At 48.3% G+C, this 14,212-nt stretch overlaps 1 protein-coding gene across 1 annotated transcript; it reads right to left on the bottom strand.

The window, feature by feature from the left end:
* Positions 1 to 623: 623 nt before the first annotated feature.
* On the bottom strand, positions 624 to 13,320 carry LOC147103062 (C-reactive protein-like). The gene is made up of 3 exons (XM_085963129.1): positions 13,260 to 13,320; positions 13,057 to 13,132; positions 624 to 2,128 (listed from the first exon to the last, which is right to left on the bottom strand). The coding sequence occupies exons 2-3, from the start codon at positions 13,118 to 13,120 to the stop codon at positions 1,512 to 1,514; spliced, it is 681 nt and encodes a 226-aa protein (XP_085819255.1). The 5' UTR covers positions 13,121 to 13,132; positions 13,260 to 13,320; the 3' UTR covers positions 624 to 1,511.
* Positions 13,321 to 14,212: the final 892 nt, after the last annotated feature.

The following is a 14,212-nucleotide window of genomic DNA, read 5'->3' as shown; positions in this document are numbered from 1 at the left end:
GTTATTGAGGTCGCTGTGGGCGGCTTCCTCTGCAATCGATTCTCTGTCCAGACTCGAGTTCTCCTCACGAGGGCCAGCTGCCCCCAGTGAGAGTCTTGGCAGGATATTTAGCCATGGGGACCATCACAGCTGAACCCAGTCCATCCTTGCCCGGGTGGAGCACACACACCCCGCCACTGAAAAGTGTATCGGTGGCAGAAATCCTGGCTGATTTTCCCAATGGGCCCACCTTCACTGGATTGGGATCAGCTCCCTCAGCGCAGGCCGGGGGTGGAACCTGGGCTCTTCCTGCTCCGTGTGGGACTCAGGACCACACCGAGTGAGATCAGCTCCCTCAGCACAGGCCGGGGGTGGAACCTGGGATCTTCCTGCTCCGTGTGGGACTCAGGACCACACCGAGTGAGATCAGGTGACTCAGCACAGGCCGGGTGGAACCTGGGCTCTTCCTGTTCCGTTTGGGTCTCAGGACCACACCGAGTGAGATCAGCTCCCTCAGCACAGGCCGGGGGTGGAACCTGGGATCTTCCTGCTCTGTGTGGGGCTCAGGACCACACCGGGCAATGCAGTTATTTAATTTGAAGATTAGATACAGACACACACAGTAATTTAAACACACACAAACCTTTGCTTTTTGATGCTAATTTATTAATCTGATGAAACTGCAACATTACAGTTTGATTACAATCTCTTTCGAGACATATCACAATGTGCGAGCGTTACAAATCACGGTGTAATATAAGCAATGAGAAAGCGAGAGAGAGAGAGAGAGAGGGAGGGGGAGCAGCCAGTAATAATCCCAAATCAGCACCATCACAGTCCGGGACAGAATCCGTTTCCACTAAAGGGACTTTCTCACCGTCTGACTCGGCCCCTCAACACCACACACATGGGCATTTGATTCTTTTATTGTCTGTGTGTGTGTGACAGAGTCAGCAGGCAGCAAACTGCCTCTGTCACCTTTGTACTGGTGCACCTTGTAACTGGGATACACAACGATTCCCGCTGGGATTTTAAAAAGGGCACCAGCGGCATAAACGAGGAAGAATGTGTGGATAAAGTAGGTGGGCTGGTCTGTTCCGCTCAGTTTGTGTCATTCTCTGGGCTTTAATCAGGGTTCAGTGTGTAGGGTAACACCAGGGGGATTTACACCACGCTGGGTCCTGTATACCCCGAGCTCATTCCCTGGCTCACCATCTCCACCTCTCTCCACATATTGATGGAGAATGACAGAGGTTCTTGTACAGTGAGTTTGGAGCCATCACCCAGATACTGAGGGAGGTGAGAAACTGAAAGGTCCCAGTGAATAGTCCGTGACCCAAATATAATCAGCCCCGTGAGGAATTCCTCTTTATTCTAGAGTACACTGTTGCTGCCTGGTCTGATTTCGGTGGAACAGATCGCAATGCAAGGCAATAATCTACTAAAGCAGTTTGGTGCGAATTTCTTCCCTTAACTGTGTTCGGTCCAATCTATTAACCCGATATTCCCAAAACTGTCCCAGCCAAAGAATTTTAAACTGGGCAGTCCTGATTGTCTTTAATGATCACATTTCCTGCTGTTCCATATGCTACTGTTGCCCAGTCGATGATGTTCCCCCCTGGACTGTGACAATCCTGACTTACAGTCTTGATCTCACTGGCAGTTAAATCATGGTCCCACAGATTAACATCTGTAATCTCCCCAACAAAACACTGATCAGCGTCAAACCCTCCCCTAAGCGAGTCCTGCTCCTGGCCCAGGATAACCACCCCGCCAGTGCGCACATAACCTCCCCGATTAACAACTTTCTGCACACTCCGTTCCCCATTCACCCAGAATGTCATCAGCCCGTCGCTAGACCGCCAGGTCACACAGATGTGTTTCAGCAACGCATTCATTTCCGGGAGGGAAAACCTAACAATAATATCGCCAAACTCCAGGGACATTTTCCCGTCTGCTTGGTACCAGAGCAACAGTTCGTTGTCATGATTTGCCGTCGCATAGGAGAACAAACCATAACCGCGCTGTTCTTCAGAAGCTGCCCTCACACAGACAGTTAAAGCGTTCAGATTGGGGAAATGCGTTGGTTTCAGTTCGACAAAACTGTTCGCGGTTTTGGTTGGAAATATCAGTGATTTCCCTGCAAAGCCTGTAAAATATCAAGAGTTTCGATCTTGTTAAGTGACTGTTTGAAATGGTAACAGTAGTGAGCGGCATACTGGGAGAGAGATATAAAGGAGATGGTAAAAGGAAAGGAAGAAAGACTTGCATTTATATAGCGCCTTTCACAACCCCAGCACGCCCCAAAGTGCTTTACAACCAATCATAGAATGGTTACAGCACAGAAGGAGGCCATTCGGCCCATTGAGCCCGTGCTGACTCTGCAAGAGCATTTCAGCTAGTCCCCCTCCCCCCCTTTCCCCGTAGCCCAGGAAATCTTTTTCCTTCAGGTACTTACCCAACTCCCTTTTGAAAGCCCTGATTGAGTCTGCCTCCACCACCCTTTCAGGCAGTGCATTCCAGATCCTAACCACTCGCTGAGTAAAAACGTTTTTCCTCATGTCGCCTTTGGTTCTTCTGCCAATCACTTTAAATCTGTGTCCTCTGGTTCTCCACCCTTCCGCCAATGGGAACAGTTTCTCTCTTTCTACTCTGTCCAGACCCCTCATGATTTTGACCACCTCTATCAAATCTCCTCTCGAACGTCTCTGCTCTAAGGAGAACAACCCCAGCTTCTCCAGTCTATCCACATAACTGAAGTCCCTCATCCCTGGAATCTTTTCTGCACCCTCTCTAAGGCCTTCACATCCTTCCTAAAGTGCAGTGCCCAGAATTGGACACAATACTCCAGCTGAGGCCGAACCAGTGTTTTATACAGGTTCATCATAATTTCCATGCTTTTGTACTCTATACCTCTATTCATGAAGCCCAGGATCCCGTAAGCTTTTTTAACTGCTTTCTCAACCTGTCCTGCCACCTTCAATGATTTGTGCACATTTACCTCTAGGTCTCTCTGTTCATGCACTCCCTTTATGATTGTACCCTTTAGTTTATATTTCCCTCTCTTCATTTTTCTACCAAAGTATATCACTTTGCACTTTTCTGCATTAAATTTCATCGGCCACGTGTCCGTCCATTCCACCAGCCTGCCTAAGTCTTCCTGAAGCTTATCACTATCCTCTTCACTGTTCACTATACTCCCAAGTTTTGTGCCATTGGCAAATTTTGAAATTGTGCCCTGTACACCCACATCCAAGTCATTAATATATATCAAGAAAAGCAATGGTCCTAGAACCGACCCTGGGGAACATCACTGTATACCTTCCTCCAGTCTGAAAAACAACCGTTCACCACTACTCTCTGTTTCCTGTCACTTAGCCAATTCCGTATCCATGCTGCCACTATCCCTTTTATTCCATGGGCTTCAAATTTGTTGGCAAGCCTATTATGTGGCTCTTTGTCGAATGCCTTTTGTAAATCCATGTACACCACGTCAACCGCATTGCCCTCATCAACCCTCTCTGTTACCTCATCAAAAAACTCAATCAAGTTGGTTAAACACGATTTGCCTTTAACAAATCCGTGCTGGCAATTCTCCAGTCCTCTGGCACCACCCCTGTTTCTAAGGAGGATGGGAAGATTATGGCCAGTACCTCTGTGATTTCTTCCTTCACTTCCCTCAGCATCCTAGGATGCATCCCATCCGGTCCTGGTGACTTATCTACTTTAAGTACAGACAGCCTTTCTAGTACCTCATCTTCAACAATTTTTATCCCATCTAGTATCTCCTCTATCTCCTCCATCATTATGTCTATGGCAGCATCTTCTTCCTTGGTGAAGACAGATGCAAAGTACTCATTTAGCATCTCAGCCATACCCTCTGCCTCCATGTACGGGTCTCCTTTTTGGTCCCTAATCAGCCCCGCCCCTCTTACTCCCATTTACTATTTATACTAGCTGGGGAGCCCGGCGTTGCCGGGGCTGTTTTGGGGCAGGCGGTTTAAATCGAGTGCCAGGCTTTGGGGCCCTGTCTGTGTCCCTTTGTGAATCTGGTGCTGGGCAACATTTTAAATCGAGTGGCAGGCTTTAGGGCCCTGTGTGTGTCCCTGTATGTCTACCTTTTAAAAGGTTGAAAAATGAAAGTGAAACTACTTATGGCTTTGGGGCCCTGTCTGTGTCCCTTTGTGAATCTGGTGCTGGGCAACATTTTAAATCGAGTGGGAGGCTTAGGGCCCTGTGTGTGTCCCTGTATGTCTACCTTTTAAAAGGTTGAAAAATGAAAGTGAAACTACTTATGGCTTTGGGGCCCTGTCTGTGTCCCTTTGTGAATCTGGTGCTGGGCAACATTTTAAATCGAGTGGGAGGCTTAGGGCCCTGTCTGTGTCCCTGTATGTCTACCTTTTAAAAGGTTGAAAAATGAAAGTGAAAGTACTTATAAAACGTTTTTGGTAAATCTTATGTTATTTTTAAAAGAGAAACTAACTTTGAAAGTCGTTTTAGCTGGAAGGTGAAGTCATTTGAGCTGGAAGCTGGTAGTCAAACAATGGCTGGCAGCTCCCCGAGATGAAAACGAATAGTCCCGCCCACACACACACCGATTGGCCAACCATCAGGGGACCGTACTGTAGGATTGGTCAATCGTGACGGAACAGGATTGGTGGAACCTTGATGTCAGTCAATCAATGCTAGCAGATAATGAGTTTAATTTTGAAGGTTTTTTGCATAAGGCGCGAACAATTTTCGTCCGACCGAAAAGTAAATACGCTTAAAACCGTCTCTGAAGCGTAAGCTTTCTTTGGAGGTAACGCGCGCGTAGGTACGCCCTGTAACTTTCGAGTGCATACCCGTAAGACGCACAGGAAATGACAGACAGATAGACAGATAGACAGATAGACAGACAGAATGACAGAAGTACCGCTTTATATATATAGATGCCAATAGAAGACTTTTGGATTACCTTTTATGTTAATCAAGTACTTTCTAAATATAGTCACTGTTGTAATATAGGAAACGTGGCAGTCAATTTGTGAACAGCAAGCTCCCAGACACATCACGAAGATAATGCCCAGATAATCTGTTTCTGTGACGTTGGTTGTGTGTTAATATTGGCCAGGACACCAGGGAGAATGGCCCTGCTCTTCTTCAAAATACTGTCATGGGATATCTTACGTCCAGCCGAGAGGGCAGACAGGGCCTTGTTTGAACGTCTCATCTGAAAGACGGCTCCTCTGACAGTGCAGCACTCCCTCAGTAGAGCAATGGAGTGTTTACCTTGATCCTGTGCTTAAGTCTCTGGAGTTGGCCTTGAACCCATGACCTTTGACTCATAGACGAGAGTGGAACCACTGAGTCACAGCTGACACAAAGGGGCGACTGACCCAAAACACGTCTGTAAAATAATGCAGTTCAATCCACAAGGCCAGACTGATTGTTGCTGAACCATGTCTGCCGCTCAGGCCGAACGGGCACAAGCTGACAGGCAGCTTCAAACACGCCTCAAAGAGCTGGTGACTCCTGGACGGCCCCAATGTGTAAAAGCGAGAATCGACAAAGGCTTTGAGTGGTCAGTCTGCACAACATTCAATCACTTGTACTGGAGCAATACAAGGCAAGGGTAAAAGGTCAAAGGTGAGATCCAAAGCCTTGAAAGTACAGCATTGGCTGTATATTTATGGGGGGAAAGGGAACAAGGAAATGCCACCTCTGGAAAGCTGTTCAACTATTACAACAGCGTATTCTCGGGAATTGTTAACACTTTTTAATACTTGACATTGGTACATTTAAAAACAATAAAAAATGGAAAAACAAAATTATCTAGATTTTCAATAACGGCACCACCTAGCAAAGAATTAGCTCAACAATTACTGTCCCACATCTACCCCTCACCGCCTCAGTTCACAGACACTGTACTCCATCCAGACACAGTTCACAGACACTGACTTCTCTTCAGACACAGTTCACAGACACTGTACTCTCTCCAGACACAGTTCACACAGACACTGTACTCCCTCCAGACACAGTTCACACAGACACTGTACTCCCTCCAGACACAGTTCACAGACACTGTACTCTCTCCAGACACAGTTCACACAGACACTGTACTCCCTCCAGACACAGTTCACACAGACACTGTACTCTCTCCAGACACAGTTCACACAGACTCTGTACTCTCTCCAGACACAGTTCACACAGACACTGTACTCCCTCCAGACACAGTTCACATAGACACTGTACTCTCTCCAGTCACAGTTCACAGACACTGTACTCTCTCCAGACACAGTTCACACAGACACTGTACTCTCTCCAGACACAGTTCACAGACACTGTACTCTCTCCAGACACAGTTCACACAGACACTGTACTCTCTCCAGACACAGTTCACACAGACACTGTACTCTCTCCAGACACAGTTCACACAGACACTGTACTCTCTCCAGACACAGTTCACAGACACTGTACTCCCTCCAGATACAGTTCACACAGACACTGTACTCTCTCCAGACACAGTTCACACAGACACTGTACTCTCTCCAGACACAGTTCACACAGACACTGTACTCCCTCCAGACACAGTTCACACAGACACTGTACTCCCTCCAGACACAGTTCACACAGACACTGTAATCCCTCCAGACACAGTTCACACAGACACTGTACTCCCTCCAGACACAGTTCACACAGACACTGTACTCCCTCCAGACACAGTTCACACAGACACTGTACTCTCTCCAGACACAGTTCACACAAACACTGTAATCCCTCCAGACACAGTTCACACAGACACTCTACTCCCTCCAGACACAGTTCACACAGACACTGTACTCTCCCCAGACACAGTTCACAGACACTGTACTCTCTCCAGACACAGTTCACACAGACACTGTACTCCCTCCAGACACAGTTCACAGACACTGTACTCCCTCCAGACACAGTTCACACAGACACTGTACTCTCTCCAGACACAGTGCACACAGACACTGTACTCTCGCCAGACACAGTTCACAGACACTGTAATCCCTCCAGACACAGTTCACAGACACTGTACTTTCTCCAGACACAGTTCACAGACACTTTACTCTCTCCAGACACAGTTCACACAGACACTGTACTCCCTCCAGACACAGTTCACACAGACACTGAACTCTCTCCAGACACAGTTCACACAGACACTGTACTCCCTCCAGACACAGTTCACACAGACACTGTACTCTCTCCAGACACAGTTCACACAGACACTGTACTCTCTCCAGACACAGTGCACACAGACACTGTACTCCCTCCAGACACAGTTCACACAGACACTGTACTCCCTCCAGACACAGTTCAGACACTGTACTCCCTCCAGACACAGTTCACAGACACTCTAATCTCTCCAGACACAGTTGACACAGACACTGTACTCTCTCCAGACACAGTTCACACAGACACTGTACTCTCTCCAGACACAGTTCACACAGACACTGTACTCTCTCCAGACACAGTTCACACAGACACTGTACTCCCTCCAGACACAGTTCACAGACACTGTACTCCCTCCAGACAGTTCACACAGACACTCTACTCTCTCCAAACACAGTTCACACAGACACTGTACTCTCTCCAGACACAGTTCACACAGACACTGTACTCTCTCCAGACACAGTTCACACAGACACTGTACTCTCTCCAGACACAGTTCACACAGACTGTACTCCCTCCAGACACAGTTCACACAGACACTGTACTCCCTCCAGACACAGTTCACACAGACACTGTACTCCCTCCAGACACAGTTCACAGACACTGTACTCTCTCCAGACTCAGTTCACAGACACTGTACTCCCTCCAGACCCAGTTCAAACAGACACTGTACTCTCTCCAGACACAGTTCACACAGACACTGAACTCTCTCCAGACACAGTTCACACAGACTCTGTACTGTCTCCAGACACAGTTCACACAGACACTGTACTCCCTCCAGACACAGTTCACATAGACACTGTACTCTCTCCAGTCACAGTTCACACAGACACTGTACTCTCTCCAGACACAGTTCACACAGACACTGTACTCCCTCCAGACACAGTTCACACAGACACTGTGCACTCTCCAGACACAGTTCACACAGACACTGCACTCTCCAGACACAGTTCACACAGACACTGTACTCCCTCCAGACACAGTTCACACAGACACTGTACTCTCTCCAGACACAGTTCACACAGACACTGTACTCCCTCCAGACACAGTTCACACAGACACTGTACTCCCTCCAGACACAGTTCACACAGACACTGTACTCCCTCCAGACACAGTTCACACAGACACTGTACTCCCTCCAGACACAGTTCACACAGACACTGTACTCCCTCCAGACACAGTTCACACAGACACTGTACTCCCTCCAGACACAGTTCACACAGACACTGTAATCCCTCCAGACACAGTTCACAGACACTGTACTCTCTCCAGACACAGTTCACAGACACTTTACTCTCTCCAGACACAGTTCACACAGACACTGTACTCCCTCCAGACACAGTTCACACAGACACTGAACTCTCTCCAGACACAGTTCACACAGACACTGTACTCTCTCCAGACACAGTTCACACAGACACTGTACTCCCTCCAGACACAGATCACACAGACACTGTACTCTCTCCAGACACAGTTCACAGACACTGTACTCCCTCCAGACACAGTTCACAGACACTGTACTCTCTCCAGACACAGTTCACACAGACACTGTACTCTCTCCAGACACAGTTCACACAGACACTGTACTCCCTCCAGACACAGTTCACATAGACACTCTACCCTCTCCAGACACAATTCACACAGACACTCTATTCTCTCCAGACACAGTTCATAGACACTCTACTCTCTCCAGGCACTGTTCACAGACACTCTGCCCTCTCCAGACACAGTTCACACAGACACTCTACTCTCTCCAGACACAGTTCACACAGACACTGTACTCCCTCCAGACACAGTTCACACAGACACTGTACTCCCTCCAGACACAGTTCACACAGACACTGTACTCTCTCCAGACACAGTTCACACAGACACTCTACTCTCTCCAGACACAGTTCACACAGACACTGTACTCTCTCTTGACACAGTTCACAGACACTGTACTCTCTCCAGACACAGTTCACAGACACTGTACTCTCTCCAGACACAGTTCACACAGACACTCTACTCTCTCCAGACACAGTTTACACAGACACTAATCTCTCCAGTCCCTGTTCATGGACTAGTATAGCACAGAAGAAGGCCATTCGGCCCATCGAATCTTTGCCAGCTCTTTCGAGGAGCAATCCAGTTAGTCTCACTCCCCCGCTCTTTCTGTATATCTCTGCATTTTTTCTCCTTCAAGTCTGTTTCCAATTCCCTTTTGAAGGCTGCTATTGAATCTGTATCCACCGCCCTATCAGGCAGCGCAGTCCAAATTCCAACCACTCTTTGCTGAAGTGTATCTTTCTTCATGTCGCCTCTGGTTCTTTTGCCAATCACCTTCAATCTGTGCCCTCTCGTTATTGACCCTTCAGACATTGGAAAGAGTCATTTTTACTTATTCTCTCTAAACCCTTCATGATTTTCCAATCTCCTGTTTGTATTCTCTGCTCCAAGGAGAACAACCCCAGCTTCTCTAGTCTATCCACACAACTGTAATCCCTCACCCCTGGAACCAGTCTAGTGAATCTCTTCAGTACCCTCTGCAAAGCCTTCTCATTCTTCTTAAAGTTTAGTGCCCAGCGTTGGACACAATACTCTAGCTGAGGCTGAACTCGTGTTTCACATTTCTTTAGCATAACTTCCTGGTTTTTGTACTTTGTGCCTCTAGTAAGAAAGCCCAGGATCCCAGATGCTTTATTAACTGCTTTGTTAACCCTTAGTGTTAGGGGGGATTAAATATGTGGGGTTACGGGGATAAGGCTTGGGTGGGATGGCTGTCGGTGTAGGGACCGGGTGCTAGGGTTTGGATGATCAGCCATGATCTCGTTGAATGGCGGAGCAGGCTCGAAGGGCCGAATGGCCTACTCCTGCTCCTAGTTTCTATGTTTCTATGTTTCTATGTTAACCTGTCCTGCCAGCTTCAGAGATTTGTGCACAAACACCCCCAGGTCTCGCTCTTCTTGCGCCCACTTTAAAATTGTACCATCGAGCATTTATTGTCTCTCCTCATTCTTCCCAGCAAAATGGTTCACCTCTCACTTCATAAGAACATAAGGACATAAGAAATAGGAGCAGGAGTTGGCCATTTGGCCCTTTGAGCCTGCTCCGCCATTCAATAAGATCATGGCTGATCTTCTACCTGATCTCCACTTTCCAGCACTATCCCCATATCCCTTGATTCCCTTAATATTCTAGAATCTGTCGATCTCTGTCTTGAATCTACTCAATGACTGAGCCTCCACAGCCCTCTGGGGGAGCGAATTCCAAAGATTCACAACCCTCTGAGTGAAGCAATCTCAGTCCTAAATGGCCGACCCCTTATTCTGAGACTGTGACCCCTGGTTCTAGACTCCCTGGCCAGGAAAAACATCATCCCTGCATCTACCCTGCATCTACCACTTCTCCGTGTTGAACTTCACCTGTCACGTGTCCGCCCATTCCACCAGCCTCGCTATGTCTTCTTGAAGTCGATCACTATCTTCCTCACTGTTTCCTACACTTCCAAGTTTCCTGTCATCTGCAAATTTTGAAATTGCGCCGTGTACCCCCAAGTCCAAGTCAATAATGTATATCAAAAACAGCGGTGGTCTTAGTACTGAACCTTGGAGAACTCCATTGTACAGCTCTCTCCAGTCTGAAAAACAGCCAATCACTACAACTCTCTGCTTTCTATTCCTTAGCCAATGTTGTATCCGTGAAGTTACTGCCCCTTTTATCCCACGGGCTTCAATGTTGCTAACAAGCCTAATATGTGGCACTTTGTCAAACGCCTTTTGAAAGTCCATATACACAACATCATCTACACTGCCCTCATCCACACTCTCTGTTACATCATCAAAAAACTCAATCAAATTAGTCAAACATGATTTGCTCTTAACTAATGGGTGCTGGCTCTCCTTTATTAGCCCACGCTTGTCCAAGTGGTGGTTCATTTTCACCCAGATTATTGTCACTAAAAGCTTCACCTCCACCGACGTTAAACTGACTGACGTGTAACTGCCAGGTTTATCCTTCTCCCCTGTTTTGAACAAGGGTGTAACATTTGCAATCCTCAAGTCCTCTGGCACCACCCCTATATCGAAGGAGGATTGAAGGACTGTGGCCAGCACCTACACACTTTCTACCCTTACTTCCCTCAGCAACCTAGGGTGCATCACATCCGGACCAGATGACTTATCCACGCGTACTGCCAACCTTTCTAGTACCTCCTCTTTATCTAATTTAATCTCATCCAGTGTCCCAGCAACCTCCCTGTTTACCATTGCTCTGGCAAAGTCCTCTTCCTTGGTGAACACCGATGCAAAGTACTTCAAATATGAACCTAGACGGTGAAGATATTCGACCGTGGAGAGGGAGCAACACAGCCCAAAGGCAATTGCTGTCCTTCATACGTTAACATTTTGATATTTGTGCAGAAATCACTGAAGATTGGTGGGGAGCAGGAGCAGTGGCCGGCTCTCTCCCACTCCTTACTCCTGGATGCTGAGCCCTATTGTAACACCTCAAACTCATCTACTTCTTTTCTGCTCCATGTAGTTCAATCTGGTCATTATCACATTGCTGTGTGTGGGAGCTTGCTGGGAGAAAATTGGCTGCCACATTTCCTACATTATAACAGTGACGACACTAATAAATTACTTCTTTGGCTGTAAAGTGCTTTGGGATGTTCTGAGGTCATGAGAGGCGCTATAGAAATGGCAAGACTGTCTTTCTCCCTCTTTTACCAAACCGAGTGAGATCAGCTCCCTCAGCACAGGCTGGGGGTGGAACCTGGGCTCTTCCTGCTCTGTGTGGGGCTCAGGACCACACTGAGTGAGATCAGGTGACTCAGCACAGGCCGGGGGTGGAACCTGGGCTCTTCCTGCTCTGTGTGGGGCTCAGGACCACACCGAGTGAGATCAGGTGACTCAGCACAGGCCGGGGGTGGAACCTGGGCCCTTCCTGCTCTGTGTGGTGCTCAGGACCACACTGAGTGAGATCAGATCACTCAGCACAGGCTGGGGGTGGAACCTGGGCTCTTCCTGCTCTGTGTGGGGCTCAGTACCACACCGAGTGAGATCAGCTCCCTCAGCACAGGCCGGGGGTGGAACCTGGGATCTTCCTGCTCTGTGTGGGGCTCAGGACCACACCGAGTGAGATCAGGTGACTCAGCACAGGCCGGGGGTGGAACCTGGGATCTTCCTGCTCTGTGTGGGGCTCAGGACCACACCGAGTGAGATCACCTCCCTCAGCACAGGCCGGGGGTGGAACCTGGGCTCTTCCTGCTCTGTGTGGAGCTCAGGACCACACTGAGTGAGTTCAGGTGACTCAGCACAGGCCGGGGGTGGAACCTGGGCTCTTCCTGCTCTGTGTGGAGCTCAGGACCACACCGAGTGAGATCAGCTCCCTCAGCACAGGCTGGGGGTGGAACCTGGGATCTTCCTGCTCCGTGTGGGGCTCAGGACCACACTGAGTGAGATCAGGTGACTCATCACAGGCCGGGGGTGGAACCTGGGCTCTTCCTGCTCTGTGTGGGGCTCAGTACCACACCGAGTGAGATCAGCTCCCTCAGCACAGGCCGGGGGTGGAACCTGGGATCTTCCTGCTCTGTGTGGGGCTCAGGACCACACTGAGTGAGATCAGGTGACTCAGCACAGGCCGGGGGTGGAACCTGGGCTCTTCCTGCGCAGTGTGGGGCTCAGGACCACACTGAGTGAGATCAGCTCCCTCAGCACAGGCCGGGGGTGGAACCTGGGATCTTCCTGCTCTGTGTGGGGCTCAGGACCACACTGAGTGAGATCAGCTCCCTCAGCACAGGCCGGGGGTGGAGCCTGGGCTCTTCCTGCTCCGTGTGGAGCTCAGTACCACTGGACTAAAATATATTTGAATGATGTTTGCACACTGTAGCCTGTGTATTTCACTACTATTACATACCTCCACTGGCAGATGCTGGCAGGTAAATGCACGCCACAAGCACGAAGGGAATGAAGATTTTCATCCTGTTTCCAGCCTGTAAAAATTAATAATCGATGAGAAATTTCATTTTATTTGGTACTAATATTGATCCATTTAAAATCAGAACTACTGCCCAGTTTCAGGTGTATTACCAACAGACAAATAGCCACCCTGGTACTCACTGCGATACTTCACCAAACGAGTCTCGCCCTGAGGTGAATCCAATAATCTGGGCACAACCTGTTACAATTTATACTCTGCTGAGCTCAGTGACAGCCAATTGCACTGAAGTAAATAAGGAGGCGGTGCTGACACTGCTGTCCATCCAAACTATGACAGCTTTCATTGTCATTACTTTCTGACATCACCGATTTGTACAATGATCACAAGATAATTAGGAGAGAGTCCATTCGGCCCATCTTAATTCATTCGTCCAGAAAGATGATAAATTTCACCTCCCCCACCCAACTGTTCCTTAAATGATCGCAAGTATTTCTCCTCTCCTACTCTACCTGAGATCCGCCCCATGTGTCGATCACTCTCTCCTGATCTCAGCCTGAATTTTCCCTTTTCCTAGTTTGACACCACCTTTGCGCCAACATAATCTCAGAAGTTCGGATCCCCAGGTGGCTGTTGTGGAGAAGAGCACTGACTCAGACATGAAGGGCCGGATTGTGAGGAAGGACATTGTATTTTTAAACTGGAGATTTCATTGACTTTCAGCCTGTAACGCTGGACTTGATGTCCATGGGGGGGAAGGCAATAATTCCACCATAAAACGAAGGCTCAGAAAAAAACAACTTGAATTTTTATGGCGCCTTTCATGATCTCAGGATGTCCCAAATGTTCCACAGCCAACAAAGTATTTTTGTAATGTGGGTTTTGTGGCACAGCAAGATCCCACAAAGAGCCGGATATAATGACCAGATATTCTGTTCTTGTGATGTTCGTTGAGGGATAAATGTTGGCCGGTCCGACATTATGGGAATGGGTCCCTCTCCATAGGAACAGGAGTTGGCCATTCAGCCCCTCGAGCATGTTCTGCTATTCAATGGTTTCCCTCTCTCACCATTCTTAAATAGCGGACTGACAAGCTCAGTTTTCCAACCTGAAGCGGCAGTTCCTGAATCGAGAA

The sequence above is a fragment of the Somniosus microcephalus genome, chromosome 20 (assembly GCF_052327205.1).
Source record: "Somniosus microcephalus isolate GS21.2 chromosome 20, FLI_Smic_1.0, whole genome shotgun sequence".
NCBI lineage: Eukaryota > Metazoa > Chordata > Chondrichthyes > Squaliformes > Somniosidae > Somniosus > Somniosus microcephalus.
This window is presented reverse-complemented; position numbering and strand designations above follow the sequence as displayed.

Bases quoted from the DNA above. Each gene is read 5' to 3' on its own strand.
- LOC147103062 (XM_085963129.1), bottom strand. From the start codon at position 13,120: ATGAAAATCTTCATTCCCTTCGTGCTTGTGGCGTGCATTTACCTGCCA. The intron at 2,129-13,056 runs GTATGTAATAGT...GATATTTTACAG, and splicing joins GCCAGCATCTGCCAGTGGAG to GCTTTGCAGGGAAATCACTG.